This window comes from Nelumbo lutea, chromosome 1, assembly GCF_056320005.1.
Source record: "Nelumbo lutea isolate HS-2025 chromosome 1, American lotus-T2T, whole genome shotgun sequence".
NCBI classification, from domain to species: Eukaryota; Viridiplantae; Streptophyta; class Magnoliopsida; order Proteales; family Nelumbonaceae; genus Nelumbo; species Nelumbo lutea.
The window spans coordinates 123,903,402-123,919,223 of NC_142684.1; the positions used below are offsets into that span (position 1 = coordinate 123,903,402).

The 15,822-nt window shown below is 38.1% G+C and overlaps 1 protein-coding gene across 13 annotated transcripts in view; it reads right to left on the reverse strand.

Moving 5' to 3' along the window:
- Positions 1–15,822, reverse strand: part of REV1 (DNA-directed DNA polymerase) — a 77,956-nt gene that overhangs the window by 29,893 nt on the left and 32,241 nt on the right. For 11 of the 13 annotated variants that reach the window (XM_088984534.1, XM_088984517.1, XM_088984524.1 and 8 more), the window contains exons 12-18: positions 13,804–13,896; positions 5,304–5,363; positions 5,114–5,200; positions 4,818–4,901; positions 4,610–4,682; positions 2,582–2,641; positions 1,205–1,294 (exon numbers count right to left, since the gene is read on the reverse strand). In XM_088984534.1, coding sequence (XP_088840660.1) covers positions 1,205–1,294; positions 2,582–2,641; positions 4,610–4,682; positions 4,818–4,901; positions 5,114–5,200; positions 5,304–5,363; positions 13,804–13,896 — 547 coding nt within the window. The remainder of the gene's footprint in view (positions 1–1,204; positions 1,295–2,581; positions 2,642–4,609; positions 4,683–4,817; positions 4,902–5,113; positions 5,201–5,303; positions 5,364–13,803; positions 13,897–15,822) is intronic. The other 2 variants (XM_088984540.1, XM_088984512.1) reach the window with 1 other exon arrangement.

A 15,822-nucleotide genomic window follows, 5' to 3' on the forward strand; every position in this document is an offset into this window, starting at 1 on the left:
ACATTGCTTCTAATCTGCAGCTCGCTAATGTTCTCACAAAAGGTGTTGCAAAGAACAAGCTACAAGATCTACGCAAGTTGGGAATGTGTGACATTTACTCCCAACTTGAGGGGGAGTGTTGAGTTGGGCCTAGTTGTTTTTATTCTTAATTTAAGTTATTTAGTTAGGAAGTTGTTGGGCTTTAGGCCCACTAGTTTATGTTTTTGAGTTATGACTGTTCAGTTACTTTAGTAGCCACCCTACTAAGGGCATTCTGGTAATATCTCATCCTTTAAGTTAAGTATAAATTATAATGAGGGGTTGGTGGCTAGGGTTAATCTAACAATCCTGGTTGACTTCCTACTCTTTTCTTCTCCTCTTTTCTTCTCTACTGTTGAAATCTTCATCTTCTTCTTTCCCTTTACAAGGAATTCAACTAAATCTGCAATCAGTGATTTCTACTTAGGCGACAAGGCGACAAGGGGACAAGGCGCCCCCCTAACACCCAGCCTCGCCTTGGCGCCTTGAAAACTATGATCTTCAAATGAGCTTCTTTAACTTCTAGTGTCCAAATCCTACAAGAACAGATATGATCCACATTCTTTATCTCCTAACGCCGTATCTGTTAGAGTTCACAGAACAGGGGTACTTTAGTCATTTGGGTTTATCTATTTGAGAGTGAAAGTCTGTTTTATTCAAGTTTAAGTTGTGTGTCCCATTACTTATGAGGGACAATATGGTCTTTCTTGTAACTAAGTTTATTTTGAGATAAATACAAGTGGGTCGACTAGAGAGGATAGATTTTCCACAACTGGCCGAACTCTTCTTCTTCTTCTTCTTCTTCTTCTTCTTCTTCTTCTCTACTTTAACCTAGAACTTAATAGGGTTTTCACAATATCTAAGTGTTGGCTCTTAAAATGTTCTTCGTTTTAAGTCTTCAAACAACAACCTTTCCATCTTTTTAATCTCTTCATTCTCTACTAGAACTCATTGATCTTCACCTTTAGTGCATATGACCTAGATCTTTTCCACCTTGTTCTTCATAGTTTGTACTTTGCATATATCCTTTTCACCATCTATTTTTCCTAAACTTATTTTATTATATGCTTTAAACTTAGCTATTGAATTCTTAGCACTGTTTGTAGCATTCTCAAGATAAATAGCTATTTCTTATACAAGAAGTCAAAAAAATTTAAACCAGGTTAAAAAATTGATCTGCATTTACCTCTATCAACCCCCTCTTTATCTTCATGCGGTTCCCCTGTATTTGTTGAGGCATGGGTGAGCCATGATACTAAAGCATTTTTGTCATGACCTTCAAATCAAAGTCAGCAAATGCAGTTAGACCCCCTAAAAAATCACAGTACATAAATTAGGAACAGATAACAATTTAACTTTTAGCAGCAATAGTCCATTAGCACACAAGAAGTGTGAAACATGGTTCTGTGTATGATGATCCAAAGCACCATCAAAATACTCAAGAATCATGTTTCACTCGCCTGACCTCTAAAATGATTACTTTGCAAGTCATTCTGTCATCCGTGCCAAGCTGAACATATACAATGTATATTATTATATAGATACATACAAGTATATGTTGGAGTATTCAAGCTGTACTAAGCATGTAAATCGGGGTACCTTGGGAAGAAAACTTATAATCAGGGATTTTAATGTAATGTCTGGCACATTGTGGACTTCTATTATTTGGACATTTCTAGTATCAATATAAAGCAACTCTCTTAGTCTCTTATTTGAGAGAGATATTGGGTGGTGATCTGCTGCCCTAAGTCTTCTCTTCCCCTCTATCTTTCTCCTCTCTCTTCTATTACCTCTCTGATGACAACAGTTTATATGAGAAAACCTTCCATTTTGTATCTCTTCCCTCTCTATATTTATCCTCATTCAATGAGATTAAAAGCTACTGTTTTAGTCTAGCTGTAAGGAAGCCCACTTTCACTTAAACATTCAAGTGTTAAATCAAGGATGAGGCTTCGATTCTTAAACCTGCAATATAACAGGGGAATTTTTTGGCTTGAGTGCTCAAGCTGGAGGCAAGAAAGTTTTAATGTTATAACATTGTATGAGGTCTCACGACCAACTAAATGAATACCTGACAACTCAAATGATCAAAAAGGATGCTCTATAGATCTATCATGACATCCATGGAGAAAACAATAAAAATGAGCTTTTTGAAATTACACTAATAGAAGAGATCCTGCCTTCTGAATCATTAAGAAAGATAGATTTAAAAATAGAAAAGGCCATTAGAATTTGCCTTGAAAAGGAAGAAAGATTAGAATTTCTCATTTCATTCTTTGCCATTTCAGAAATTCTGGATTGATTGGTTCACCCAATTTACCATGTTCAAAAAAAAAGTTTCAAGTGTATCAGGCCAAACCTTTGCATTTTCTAATCCTAACCAAGTCATCCAGCTTTTAGACCCAGAGACCTCAAACAAAATAGAAAAGTCGAGTCCAAGTTATCCAACAATGACTCAAATGACAGTGCTGAAGTAATGGGTGAAGTAAACCCTTAAATTCATAAAATCCAAATAACGAAAAAGAAAATAATTTAAAAAAAAATGCATGTGAAACTTGTTTACCTGTGTCTGCACTTTCCAGCTTTGAAACTTGCAAGCCAATGCCCCGAATTTCCTTCGCATCTGTGCAAGAGTGCTCAAAGTGTAAACAAGACTTCAACTATTGAAAAAAGAGTTAACAAGTGTCATGACAAGATGATGGGCAAGGATAGACAGATAATAACACAACAAATTAAAAGAAAATAAGAGAAAATAAAATAAAGATTTTCTTTTATCTTAACTTTATTATTCTATTTTATTTTCCCTTGTCAAGCAAATTAAGTCACTTTCTTTTAGATATTTTTTCCTTTCTTCCATTTTCTTAACAATCAAACACAATGTTAAAGTTCACATGTGCCCATTGGCAGGAACAGAGAACAAGACAAAAAAAAAGGTTATATCTGCACAGCACAAATACATGAATTAGCTGTATGAATAACCTTGGGGTGGATTAGTTACATTTATATGTATCAATGAGCAATGTGTGATGAGAATCAACATAAGATTAAGAAAAGCCAGTTTGGTAGAAGATGGAAATCAGATTTGCTTCTCACAAAGCACACCTCACACCAACCTCACAGCACATCACATCCCTGCATTGGGAATATCTTCCCATGACTAACAAAATCAAGTATGGGAGATGTTCCCAATGCAGGGCTGCAATGCACTGTGAGGTTGGTGTGAGGCACGCTCCGTGAGGAGCAAATTCCAATTACAGAAGATGAGCTGGAAAAGAATTCATTCAATAACATGAGACAGAAAAGTCCCAATTTAAAAAAGAAAATAAAAATGGAAAAAAAGAGGTTATTAAACAGCATATGCAAAAGATGACAGGATATCTTAAGCTCATTCCAACTATGATTTCTAGTTTTCTAAATCACAGATATGTGTCAAATATTTCAGGAAAAAAAGAAAACCTTTTTTTTTTCATATCTAAGAAAAATAGTTTCTAGTTTTCTACCCATTTTTCAATATTTCTATGTATATAGTATTTTATTTTAGTACCCAAATTTTACTCCAGGAAGAGGAGTTACTACCTTAAAAAATTATTAATGTATGGAAAACAATGGAGAGGGGATTATTCAAAACAATTATTCCCAGGCATAGCACCTTTTCACCCATAAAAAAAAAAAAAAAAGATTAAAATCTAATGTTTGGAAACTGCATATTGTCCATGAAAACATTGCCACCTTAATTTTTCTAGGGGCCATACTTTGCAAGATGAAAGTTTGAGATTCCTGCTTGTAACATGCTAGATTTGCTAGGAGGTCAACCATCTTATTGTTTTCTCTTTAAGTATGTGATATCGCCATCTCTCGTTCTTGTAATCTCTTGTCTATCTTTTTTCAAGGACAAAGTAGTTTCCAAAGGGGCTTCAAATTTCTTGAACTATAGGCACAGTGTTCATCGAGTCACTTTCCATTAATATTCAGCTATAATTTGAATCTTGAGCTATCCTAGGCCCATCTAGGAAAGCTCTAAATTCAGGCATGCCATTAGAAGTTTCTATGCATGTAGCAAGTATTCTGTTAAACACTTCAAATGATTTTTTTCCTTTAATAAAATATGTCTTTGTTACTTTATGAAAATTGTTCGACCTATTTATACTTATTCATCAACTTCAAAGAAGAAAGGAAAAAAAAAACAAATCAAGGTCAACCATGTGACTACTGAAAAAGAACTGATACCTTGGATAGTAGACAATATAAAACTTCAGGTAATATAGGAGGTGGTAAAATCTCAGATTACTGGGACAAATCAAGAAGCATGACTAGAAGACTAGATAGCCCACGGTTACTAAATAAAATATCCATGCATGAAATGGGGATTGAATGTATTTTCTTTACTTATTATAAAAAATTGAGTCTGCCCTGGCATTTTAGATGAGAAGCCCTATCCTTTCATTTGCTAAAACGTATTTGGTTCTAAAACTTAAACACATCTGCAATGCGAAACAATCTCTAACTGAAAACCTGTGATTACATGACTTAATATTCATGTTTTTTAAAGGAAATAAAAAAATAACAAAGAATTTGCCTAAATTTTGGTTACCAATGTGAAAAGAACTGAAAAGTTGCTTGCTTATCCTTTGAAGAACATCCTCATTATCAGTAGGAATTGGGACCTATTATATTGGCAATAAGCACCAGTGACCAGGGTCAGAACCTTGCAGCCAAGAGTTAGTTGCTAAAGACAAAATGGGAACTACATATATGTATAATTGAAAATGGATAAGACACTCTCCCAGCTCCAGTACTACCGTCACAGAGTGGCTCAGGTTTTCACAGTCTCCACATCCCATGTACTTTCTAGGTTCCTCTGCATCTTTTCTCCTCTTTTTTAACTGGAAAAAACATATCAAATAGAATAGTGTTTCACAACCTACATGGCCATGTCTACACAAGAAGATTATCAAAAGCACTTCGTCCAAAGATGAAAGAGGTAATAACTCACCAAAAGAAAGAATTTTGAATAAAAAAAAGATAGAAAGAAGTCCCTAAATAAGCATAAAATTCAAATTATAGAAGAACAACAATATATCACTCAAGATAATACCTTTAGAGTAATAGTGCGTCCCTGCACTCCACATCCCTGCAAGCGCAAGGATACCTCCTTGCAAAGGTGCACAATAAAATTTTCACTCTGGAATGGAGAATTGTCAAAATTCAAAATCAATGAACCAAACAAACATTATAATAAGAAAAGAAAATGACAATTTAAATGTTCAAAGTGGCAAGATACCTACATCTTTCAAATCATTGAACCGCACACCCCAATTCACTTCAGCACCTATAGATTTGGTTTCCTGTGGATTATATCATGTGCATAATGGTATGAGATAAGGATATGATAGCACATATTACTATCAGGAAATGGATTGGCTAACTTAATCTATAGAATTAAACCACAGTGCAAGTAAGGACTTGTTATATTGTGGGGTATTAACCAACACCAAAAAAGATATAACCTAGCACCCCTTGTTTTCCAATGTTTTCCATTTCTTAAGCTTTCTCTCTGTTGAATCATGTATTAGGAAGGTGGTTTCTGTAGAGAACAGGGATGTGGGCCCCACAGTTGTGGTCCCACTCTGTCCGTAGGGTAGAATGTATCTAGTCACAGCTGTGGTTATTTTGCTGTTCTGTTATTTCTAGTTTCAGTTTTATAATGTTTGTTATTTTTTAGCAGTTATGATGTAAACACCAAGGGCAGATATGTCCTTTCATGAAACTAGCATAACCTATATATATTAACTTAAAGTGGCGGTGGCAGAATATTGACATTCTATTCTCCTAAAAATCTGTGTTTTATTGCTCCTCCATCATTCTTTCTTCTACATCTTCTTCACATTCTCTTCTCATCGAACCTGAAATCTCTTAGTGATCAAGACTGAATAGCAGTCTTGAAAACCTACATGGTATCAGAGCCAAGTTAGGGTTTTTCATGTGAGTCTAATACCAGCCGACCACATGAGAATCTCCTAGGACTGAAAGCTGAAAATGAGGAGTTCGCAGACTGATTCTTGGAGATCGCCAGAGGTACTAGCAGCTGTTGGAAACTTGCTAGGGTTGCAGAGTGTTGGTGGTCAGGAAGGATCAGAGAAGACTAGGGTTCAGGTAACCCTAGAAAGCAGCGAACTATTTTTTCCTTGTAAGTTGTTACTTTTTTAACAAAAGTTCTTTCAGAGAAGATAGGTTGGACCTATCTGGAGGGGAAGGCCGAACCATTCTAGCTCTTTCTCTCTTCGATTTCCTAGGGTTTTACAGCAAACCCTGGACCGAACTGTGTTTCTCTCTACGCTAGGGTTTGAAAGTGATCTGTGGCAAGCCCTAGTGGTTGACTAAACCCTGTGATCTACCTAGAGCTACTCTTAAGTTGATTGGTAGGTCCGATCAGATTCTAGGGTTTCTTATTAACCCTACTGCAAGCTCATCTATATAGTTTGGACTGTGCGACTGAATTGCTTCCTTTCAAGACTGGTTAAAACCCTAACTTTCCCTAGCATATCAGTTTTGTTTTAAAGCTGTTCTCAGAGTTCTAAGGGGGTTAGAGATCTACGGACAGCTACTGCTGTGTTGGCTAGTTGGTTTCAGATCAGAATTACTTCGGTTTTGTGCACATACACTGAGAATACAGATCAGGCCTATATTGTTTTGATTGTGATTGGTGATTCAAGTACTGTTTTGAGACTAACAAAAATGGAGTCTAAAATTCAGGCAGAAGGCAGTCTTGGGAACATCAGTTATGGGGGTGTTTCTGAGATGGGTGGTCAGATTACGACCGTAAAGTTTGATGGATCAAACTATTTGGAATGGGCCCAACAGCCATGATGGCAATTGGTGGAAGAGGTAAATTAGGGTACCTCCTGAGAGATATGAAAGAACCTTCCAAGGGAGACCCGACATATACCAAGTGGATGCAAGAAAACTACTTGGTTATGACATGGTTGTGTAATTCTATGCAGCCTCATATTAGTCGAAACTATTTGTGGGCAAAGACAGCTAAAGAGATATGGGATGTTATGAAAGAAACTTACTCCCAACCCCTTAATGTTGCCAGAGCATATGAATTGAAATGTGAAGTGAACACCCTTAAACAAGGAGAGAAAGTGGTATCAGTCTACTTCTCTACCTTGAAGTCCCTGTGGCATGAAATTGATCACTTAGATACTCTTGAGTGGGAGAGTCCCAAAGATGCTCAGACCCATAGAAAGCACATCGAGACAAACAGAGTGTTTGAGTTCCTGGCAGGACTGAACCCAGAATATGATATTGTGAGGCAGCAGATTTTGACTAGAGATAGCGTGACTCTCTCTCAGGCTTACTCATTTGTACACAGTGAAGAAACCAGAATGAAGGTTATGATGCAACCCGTATCAGCCTTTGTAGTAGCTAAACCCAACTCAAGGGGTGATTCAGAGAAGGACAGGAGGAAGGAAGACAAGAAGGATGTAGTATGTGAACATTGTAAGAAACCCAAACATACAAAAGAGACATGTTGGAAACCGCATCCCCACTTGGTTCCTGCGAAGTTAAGAAACAAGAAGGGCACTGCTCATGTAGCCATGAACACTGATTCAGCATCCTCATCTGGCACAAAAAGAACATCTTTAGAGACCTTAGCTGCAATTTGGGCTGCCCTAATACAGCTAGAAAAGGAGGTTGGAAATTCAGCTCATCCACCACAGCCTCCATCAGCCCCTGTCACATCTGCCTTCGCCCATTCAGGTACTCGAGCTTCAGCCCATCATGCCTCATCTCCAGGTACTACTGAGCCTTGTTGGGTAATAGATTCAGGTACATCTAATCACATGACTAGCTTGCCTTCACAATTTACTACTTACCATTTGTCTTCTGGTAGAGATAAGGTATCTATTGCTGATGGCTCCCTGGTTCCTATTTCTGGGAAGGGTGACATCAAGCTTTCAGATACTATGTCCCTATCATCTGTTTTGCATGTGCCTAAGCTTGATACTAACCTTCTTTCAGTCAGTAGTATTACCAAGTGATGTGTGGCTCATTGTGACACTAGCAAGTGCACTAGCCGTTCAAGTAATAAAGTAGTGAGTGAAGTATCATTCCCACGAGGATTTAGGAAACAATTACCAATACTAAATTGAGCACTTCTTATCTGATCAACAAATAAATCAAAACTTTAATGAAAGCTAAAAAAATCCTAAATTAAAATCTATCTAAATCATTGGCCCAATTGCCTTCAAATCAGGTTAGAAGAGTAAGCAGTAAACAATTACCAATACTAAATTGAGCACTTCTTATCTGATCAACAAATAAATCAAAACTTTAATGAAAGCTAAAAAAATCCTAAAGTAAAATCTATCTAAATCATTGGCCCAATTGCCTTCAAATCAGGTTAGAAGAGTAAGCAGTAAATGTCAATCTCAGAATTCAGCAATCTATCAATTTGGATCATTCGAATAAATCATGATTGAGCCTTGGTTTGGTGAAACCCCAAGGTCATGAACAACCTCTCTCAAGCGCATGTTCATCCTATGCATGAGTGACGGTTCTTCTATCTCTAGCAAGAATCTAATCCCCATGCATGCATTTCTTCAAACACTTCTAAGGCATCAATTCAAATCTGAATTGATCACCAACTGAATTGTGCAAGTTATCTTTAACTTTGCACTCAATTCAGTTCTTGAATAGTAGATCTGAATTCCTAGAGTCTCTCTCAAGCACTCTAGGAATTCCAAGCTGTAGATTAATTCGGCCAATCTGAAAATTGCAGATCTGAATTCTCTTTCAAGCAATTCAGATCTTGCAATCTCAGATCTGAGAATTCAGATCTGAGTTTTGAAGGTTAGTTGGCCGAATTAATCTACAATAACACCCTTATTCAAGAAACTTCAAGTACAATTCATGACCATTTGAATGAATCAAAAAGAATTAGATTGCTGAACTGAAATTTTACAAGCTGAAATACATCAAGGAAGAATGGAAAAAAGGAGAAAGAAGAAAGAAAATATAACAAAGAAACTGAATTCGAATCAAAAGAGAATGAAACTACAATTGATTTATTACAAAAGATCTTTGAGTCACAAACCCTCAATTCGAACTCACCTCTTCTAGCTTGCTTGTCTTGAACTTCCTTCAGCCCTTCTTATTCTTCTTCCTTGCGCCTAGCCTTCTTCTCTTCTCTTCTCTCAAGGTGGTCGAACCTCTAAGAGTGGGAGAGCCTTCCTCTCAAGCAATTGAACACCTCTCCCCCCGCCTAGAGGCCTCCTTATATAGTTTTTCAAGGGGGCTCTTGCCCCTTCTTGAAGTCTCTAGAATTGGGTGTATTACACCCCTCATGAACCTTCTAGAGCGCTCCCTCCTTCTCTTCAAGAAACTTCTAGGAGTTGCCGCCCCTATCTCCCTTTGGGCTGCTATTTGGGCTACAACTTAGCTTGCTTTTGAGCACATGTGAGCTACACTCTAGGCTGTTATTTGGGCTAAAAATGGGCTGGGCCGAAATTTCCTTCTTGCTAGGCTTCTTCCCTTGGGTTTTCCAAAGAGTTAGCTTGCACTACTTGGGCCGAATGAAACTCCCTTGCTCTCATGGCTGGGCCGGGCTGAACTTGATAAATTTTGGGCTTTCTTTTCTTGTTTTTGCCTTCTTTTTGTTGATTTGGCTCCCCCTGAAATCTTTCTTGCAATCAAGCTAAAATAGGACAAAATCTAATTAAACCAGCATAAAATTTCATGCAAAAACCTCATAAAATATAGATAAATTGTAGGTTCATCACCAAGCATATGAACTGCTCAGTAACCTTCTTCCCTAACCAAGGTGTTTTTCAGGACTTGGAGACGCAGAAGGTGATTGGGATTGGCCGTGAGACGAATGGGATCTATCTGGTCAGGGAGTGGTTCCGTTAGGGAGAGTCAGTAGAGAAGTTGTCTTTAGTTTCTTAGAGTGTGAGTCCGGTTATGCTTTGGCATAACCGATTAAGTCATTTGTCTTTTCGATCTTTACAGAGTCTGTTTCCTACTTTTTTTGAGTCTATTGACTTGTCTCAGCTACAGTGTGAAAGTTGTGAATTTGCTAAGCATTGTAAAAAGCCTTATTTATTGAGTAATAAAAAGAGTGATAATTCTTTTGATATTGTAAATACTGACGTTTGGAGGCCTTATCATATCCCTTCCATGGGTGGGTACAGATAATTTTTGTTATTTGTTGATGACCATACCCGCTTTTCTTGGGTTTATCTCATGCGTTCACGAGATGAGGTACCTTCCCTGACCCAAAATCTTCACTAAATGATCCTAACCCAGTTTAATGTCAAGATCAAAGTTCTTCGATTTGATAACGCAAAGGAAGACTTTGCCAAATCATTGACATCTTATCTTCTTCATCATGGGGTTATCCACCAGAGCTCTTGCCCTCATACACCTCAACAGAATGGAGTTGCCGAGAGGAAGAATAGGCACATTTTGGAAGTGGCTAGAAGCCTCATATTTACTTCCAATGTCCCTATTCGCTTCTAGGGGGATGCTATCCTCACGGCTGTATACCTTATTAATCGGGTCCCTTCCAGGGTCCTTGATATGCGATCTTCTTTTTCGCTTCTACACCCATGTGAGGACTTGTTTTCTATTCCCCTTAAGACATTCGGTTGCACTTGCTTTATTCAGCTTCTCGGACCCCATCCCTCCAAGTTCGAACCCAAAGCCTCCAAATGCATCTTCCTTGGTTATGCACAAACTAAAAGGGTTATTGCTATTATGATCCTGTCTCCGGGAGAAAGTTTGTCTCCATGGATGTCACTTTCTTTGAGGGGACACCCTATTATCCTCGGGTTGCCCCTCAGGGGGAGAGTAGTGAGAGTGGGGGTTTGAGTTCTTGTCTTCAGGGGGAGAGCAGTGAGAGTGGGGCAGTTCCTTTACCTATTCCATTGGGTGATGAGAACTGCAATGGTGAGGGTGGTCAGAGGGATCAGGAGTTGAGGGAAAGCTGCAATGGTGAGGGTGGTCATAGGGATCAGGAGTTGAGGGTTTATCACAGGCGGTGCAGGCAGGTTGATCCTGATCATCAACAGTCCAGACCAGCTCCAATCTCATCTGCAACTCCAGGTCCAATTACTCTAGTCCCAAAGTCCACAGAGACTTCCCCTACAAATGATCTTGACCTTCCAATTGCAGTCCGTAAAGGGAAACGACATTGTACCACATCCACAGCCCACTATATTTCCCACTTTTTATCCTATGATCGTCTATCTCCTACCTTAGCTCCATTTCCAATGTCCCTATTCCAAGAACAGTGCAAGAAGCCCTATCCGTCCCTGAATGGAAAGATGCAATGCAAGTTGAGATGGATGCTCTGTTGAAGAACAACACCTAGGAGGTAGTTGATTTACCAAAAGGAAAGAAACCAGTTGGATGCAGATGGGTATTTATGGTGAAGCATAATGCAGATGGATCTATTGAGAGGTATAAAGCTCGGTTAGTTGCAAGAGGGTTTACACAGACTTATGGCATAGATTACTTGGAGACATTTGCATCGGTAGCCAAGATGACTACTATTCGAGTTCTCTTGTCCCTTGCAGCAAGTCACACCTGGCCTTTATACCAAATGGACATGAAAAATGCCTTTCTAAATGGATATCTGCAGGAAGAAGTTTACATGTGTTTGCCTCCTGGATTCTATGATGCAGAAGTAGGTAAGAAGGTCTGCCTGCTCAACAATGCTTTGTATGGTTTGAAACAGTCACCTAGGGCTTGGTTCGATAGATTCAGACTAGCACTTGTGAAGTTTGGATAAGTACAAGCCCAGTCAGATCATACCCTATTCATCAAGAGGGTGGAGTCCTCTTTGACACTATTGGCAGTATATGTTGATGATATTGTGGTCACAGGGAATGATAGCCATGAGATTGAGTCTCTTAAACAGCTTTTTCACCAAGAATTTGAGGTGAAGGACCTTGGTGTACTTCGGTATTTTTTGGGCATTGAGGTTGCTAGATCCAAACAGGGGATCTTTATATCTCAGAGAAAATATGTCCTAGACCTGTTGGCAGAAACTGGAAAGTTAGGTGTCAAGCCTGCAGATACACCAATTGAACAGAATCACAGAATTAGTGCCGAGAGTGGGGAGCTTCTTGAAGACAAAGTTATGTTCCAGCAACTGGTAGGAAAGCTCCTATATCTCTGCCTCACTCGGCCAGATATTACTTATGCTGTTACTGTTGTCAGCCAGTACATGCATTCTCCTAGGACCACACATCTTCATGCGGCAGAAAGAATCTTAGCTTACTTGAAGAGATGCCCAGGTAGGGGTATACTTTTCAAGAACAACAATCGCATGAAGGTGGAGGTTTATACTGATGCAGATTGGGCTGGGAGTGTTGATGACAAAAAGTCTACCTCGGGATATTGTGCCCTTGTGAGAGGAAACCTTGTCTCCTAGAGAAGTAAGAAACAAAGTGTTGTCTCCCGGTCAAGTGCTGAAGCAGAATATAGGTCCACGGCCAATGGACTAGCTGAAATCCTATGGCTAAGATCTCTACTTGAGGAGTTGGGTATTGAGTATGAGAAGCCCCTGATGCTGTAGTGTGATAATCAAGCCGCCATTAATATAGCACATAATCCAGTACAGCATGACAGAACCAAACACATTGAAGTTGACTGCCATTTTGTGCGAGAGAGGGTCTCATCTCAAGAAGTATGCCTCCCTTACATCACATCCAATATGCAACTAGCAGACATTCTTACTAAAGTCGTATCAAGAAAGAAGCTAGAGGCGGATGTATACAAGTTGGGAATGATGAACATATACTCCCAACTTGAGGGGGAGTGTAGAGAACAGTGATGTGGGCCCCACAGTTGTGGTCCCACTCTGTCCGTAGGGTAGAATGTATCTAGTCACAGCTGTGGTTATTTTGCTGTTCTGTTATTTCTAGTTTCAGTTTTATATTGTTTGTTATTTGTTAGCAGTTATGATGTAAACACCAAGGGTAGATATGTCCTTTCATGTAACTAGCATAACCTATATATATTAACTTAAAGTGGCGGCGGCAGAATATTGACATTCTGTTCTTCTCCTAAAAATCTGTGTTCTATTGCTCTTCCATCACTCTTTCTTCTACATCTTCTTCACATTCTCTTCTCATCGAACCTGAAATCTCTTAGTGATCAAGACTGAATAGCAGTCTTGAAAACCTACAGTTTCCAACCCAGTTTTTGATATAAAATCTCAAGCAGAAATGTAAACTAACCAACCAAGTTCAAACATTGACCCTTACTTGTCCTAATAACTCCCAAGCCTTACTTTTTCCATCTAACCCCAACTCCTCTGTTAATCTCTTGGCAGTGGTCAGGAATTTCTGACTGAATGCTTTAAAGCATTAAAGAATTCAGAATTTTAGCTGGAGTTATTCAAAGTTCAGACTTCATACTACAGCAAGAACTTACCCACCACTCAAACTTTCTAATTGCAAAATAATAGGATTATGCCCTAGGCTTAGTTGTCAAAAGATTATATGTAGAAGGTTGCTAGCTATTAGCAAGTTTTTCATTTTAGTAAAAATGACCCTCTTTGCTAACCCAATTTGGTTCGCTTAGTATAATTGATTTACCAAATCCAACTTAATTTGAGAGTATCTCACAACCCCATCATTGGCATGAGTTTGTATGGCCATTAGCCAAAAGAAATTAAACAATCTTTATAAGAAGATTAGAGAGACACCTGTAGGGACATAATGCTATTAGCCATGTTAAGGTAAATAGGATTCTAGAGAAGTTCTGCCATACCTGAACCATTCCAACCATCCGGTTATCAATTCCACGACAATAACTCCAAAGCATATCACCAGTTTTTGTACCAAAGTCCTTTAGAAGAGATTCCTGGAAAATGCGTGCATTAAAAACTATCAGAGAGATTCCAAAGTCTTATTTGTAATAGTTAGCAAAAGGAGGTTATTAATAAGCTAGTATTTCATAACATTCACATCAATAACCAGAGCAGTAAAGCAGGAAAAGCAAGAGTGTAGCTAACAATGATAAACAATTGTTGTAGATAGCTTACTTGAAAGTTGAAACTTTAAATTTCACGATTAAATGATAAGTAACAAAAGGGCAAAGCTCATAGATAAACCACAAACTTCTACTTAATTGCATTTGCAGTCAGAAACCTCAATCATGTCCTGTAAGAAATACATTGTATTCTGAGATTCATTTAAGGCACAAATTATAAACTTTAATGGATGAAAAAATTATATTAAATAATTTCATTATAATGATATAACCCAAAGGCTTGCTAATACATGACTACCATGAGATGGTGGCACAGATTTTAGAGTCATCATTTTATCCAAGATCCCCTATTGAGCAATCAAGTTTGCAACCCATAAATTAGAATACCTTCATTAATGTTTAAACATAATAAACAATTAACTTTACCCATAATAGGGCTGCCAATAGATCGGATATTGATCTGATTCAATTCAAAATCTGATTACTTTAAGTCAGATTCAGATATCCTATTAACATAAATGAATTGAAGCAGAATAAAAATGTGATTCAATTAGTTATTGGATCGAATTCAGATTTATGCCAATTTGATCCATCAAGATCCATATATGTGTAGTCTTTGTATGTGGATGTATTCATGTATATGACCCTCTTTTAAAGACATAACTTAAAAATTAAGGGTAAAAGTGTCTACCTACAAACAGATGTCAAAACCCTATTCTTCTTTTCATATCAACATATAGAAAGGGAGTGAGAAGCAGCCAAGAAGAGAACCTCCCCTCCTTTTCAAAAGGTGAAGATGTGATCCTATAGTCAGACTGCCAGACAAGTCTGGCTATCTGTTGAGTCGTATCAGAGATGATATCTCATCTCCATCCACACCATGATCAACAGCCTTAAAGTCCCCAATCCATAGAGGTTTGCATGCACCCATGAGTTTTTTAGTAGGTCTCTGCTCTACAACCTTCAAGGCTTCAAACTTGTTTTTGTCTGCCACATTCATTGCCTTTCCCATAACACTATAGCAAACCCCACTCAATCAGACATGATATGAAGAATCTCTGGCCAACTGGACCAGACACTTTCACCATCAAGAGGAATTGGTTGCAATCATGAAGCAAAAGATGGCCTAGGATTTTGGAAATTTGGACCTGGTTTTTAGAACAAATTCAAATATAGAGTTCTCAGACACGTCATATTTCAAATCAAATTCAAATATCCCAGATTCTTATTGAATCAAATTCAGAAATGCCCCATTTAAAATTTGATTCAATATGCTTGCAGAATTAACCAACAGATTTAGCTAAGTGACACCATAAAAGTCAATTGTATTTGCTAACTTTCCCACAACCTGGATTATCATCAAAGTAGATAATGTTGGGGCAGGTGGACTATATACAGCATAACCTTTGGCATTTGTTGCACAAAGTGGCTGCTCCCAGACTCAAACCTGCATTCTCATGCTTGTCAGCCAGAGATTTTACCATTGCACCAAGAAATGACCCCTAATGTTCAGGAATTAGTTAACTTGATTTTGATGAATAGACAATGGCCTCATTTTTTATGCACCCTTGGATAAATGAATAGTGGTTCCATAGAAGTAGGTTACATTAGAAAAAAATTTCAATCTATTTAGCCCACAAACACCAAGGAAATCCCCACTAAAGGTGTGTAAGTCCCAATTCTTCAACTACAAGACAAGCAAAGCATTTGCTTGCAATTCACTACACCAAATCTAACAGAAACCAAATATACCTAATAGAAAACAATGAAAATCATGAGAAATTACAGGAAAAAGAA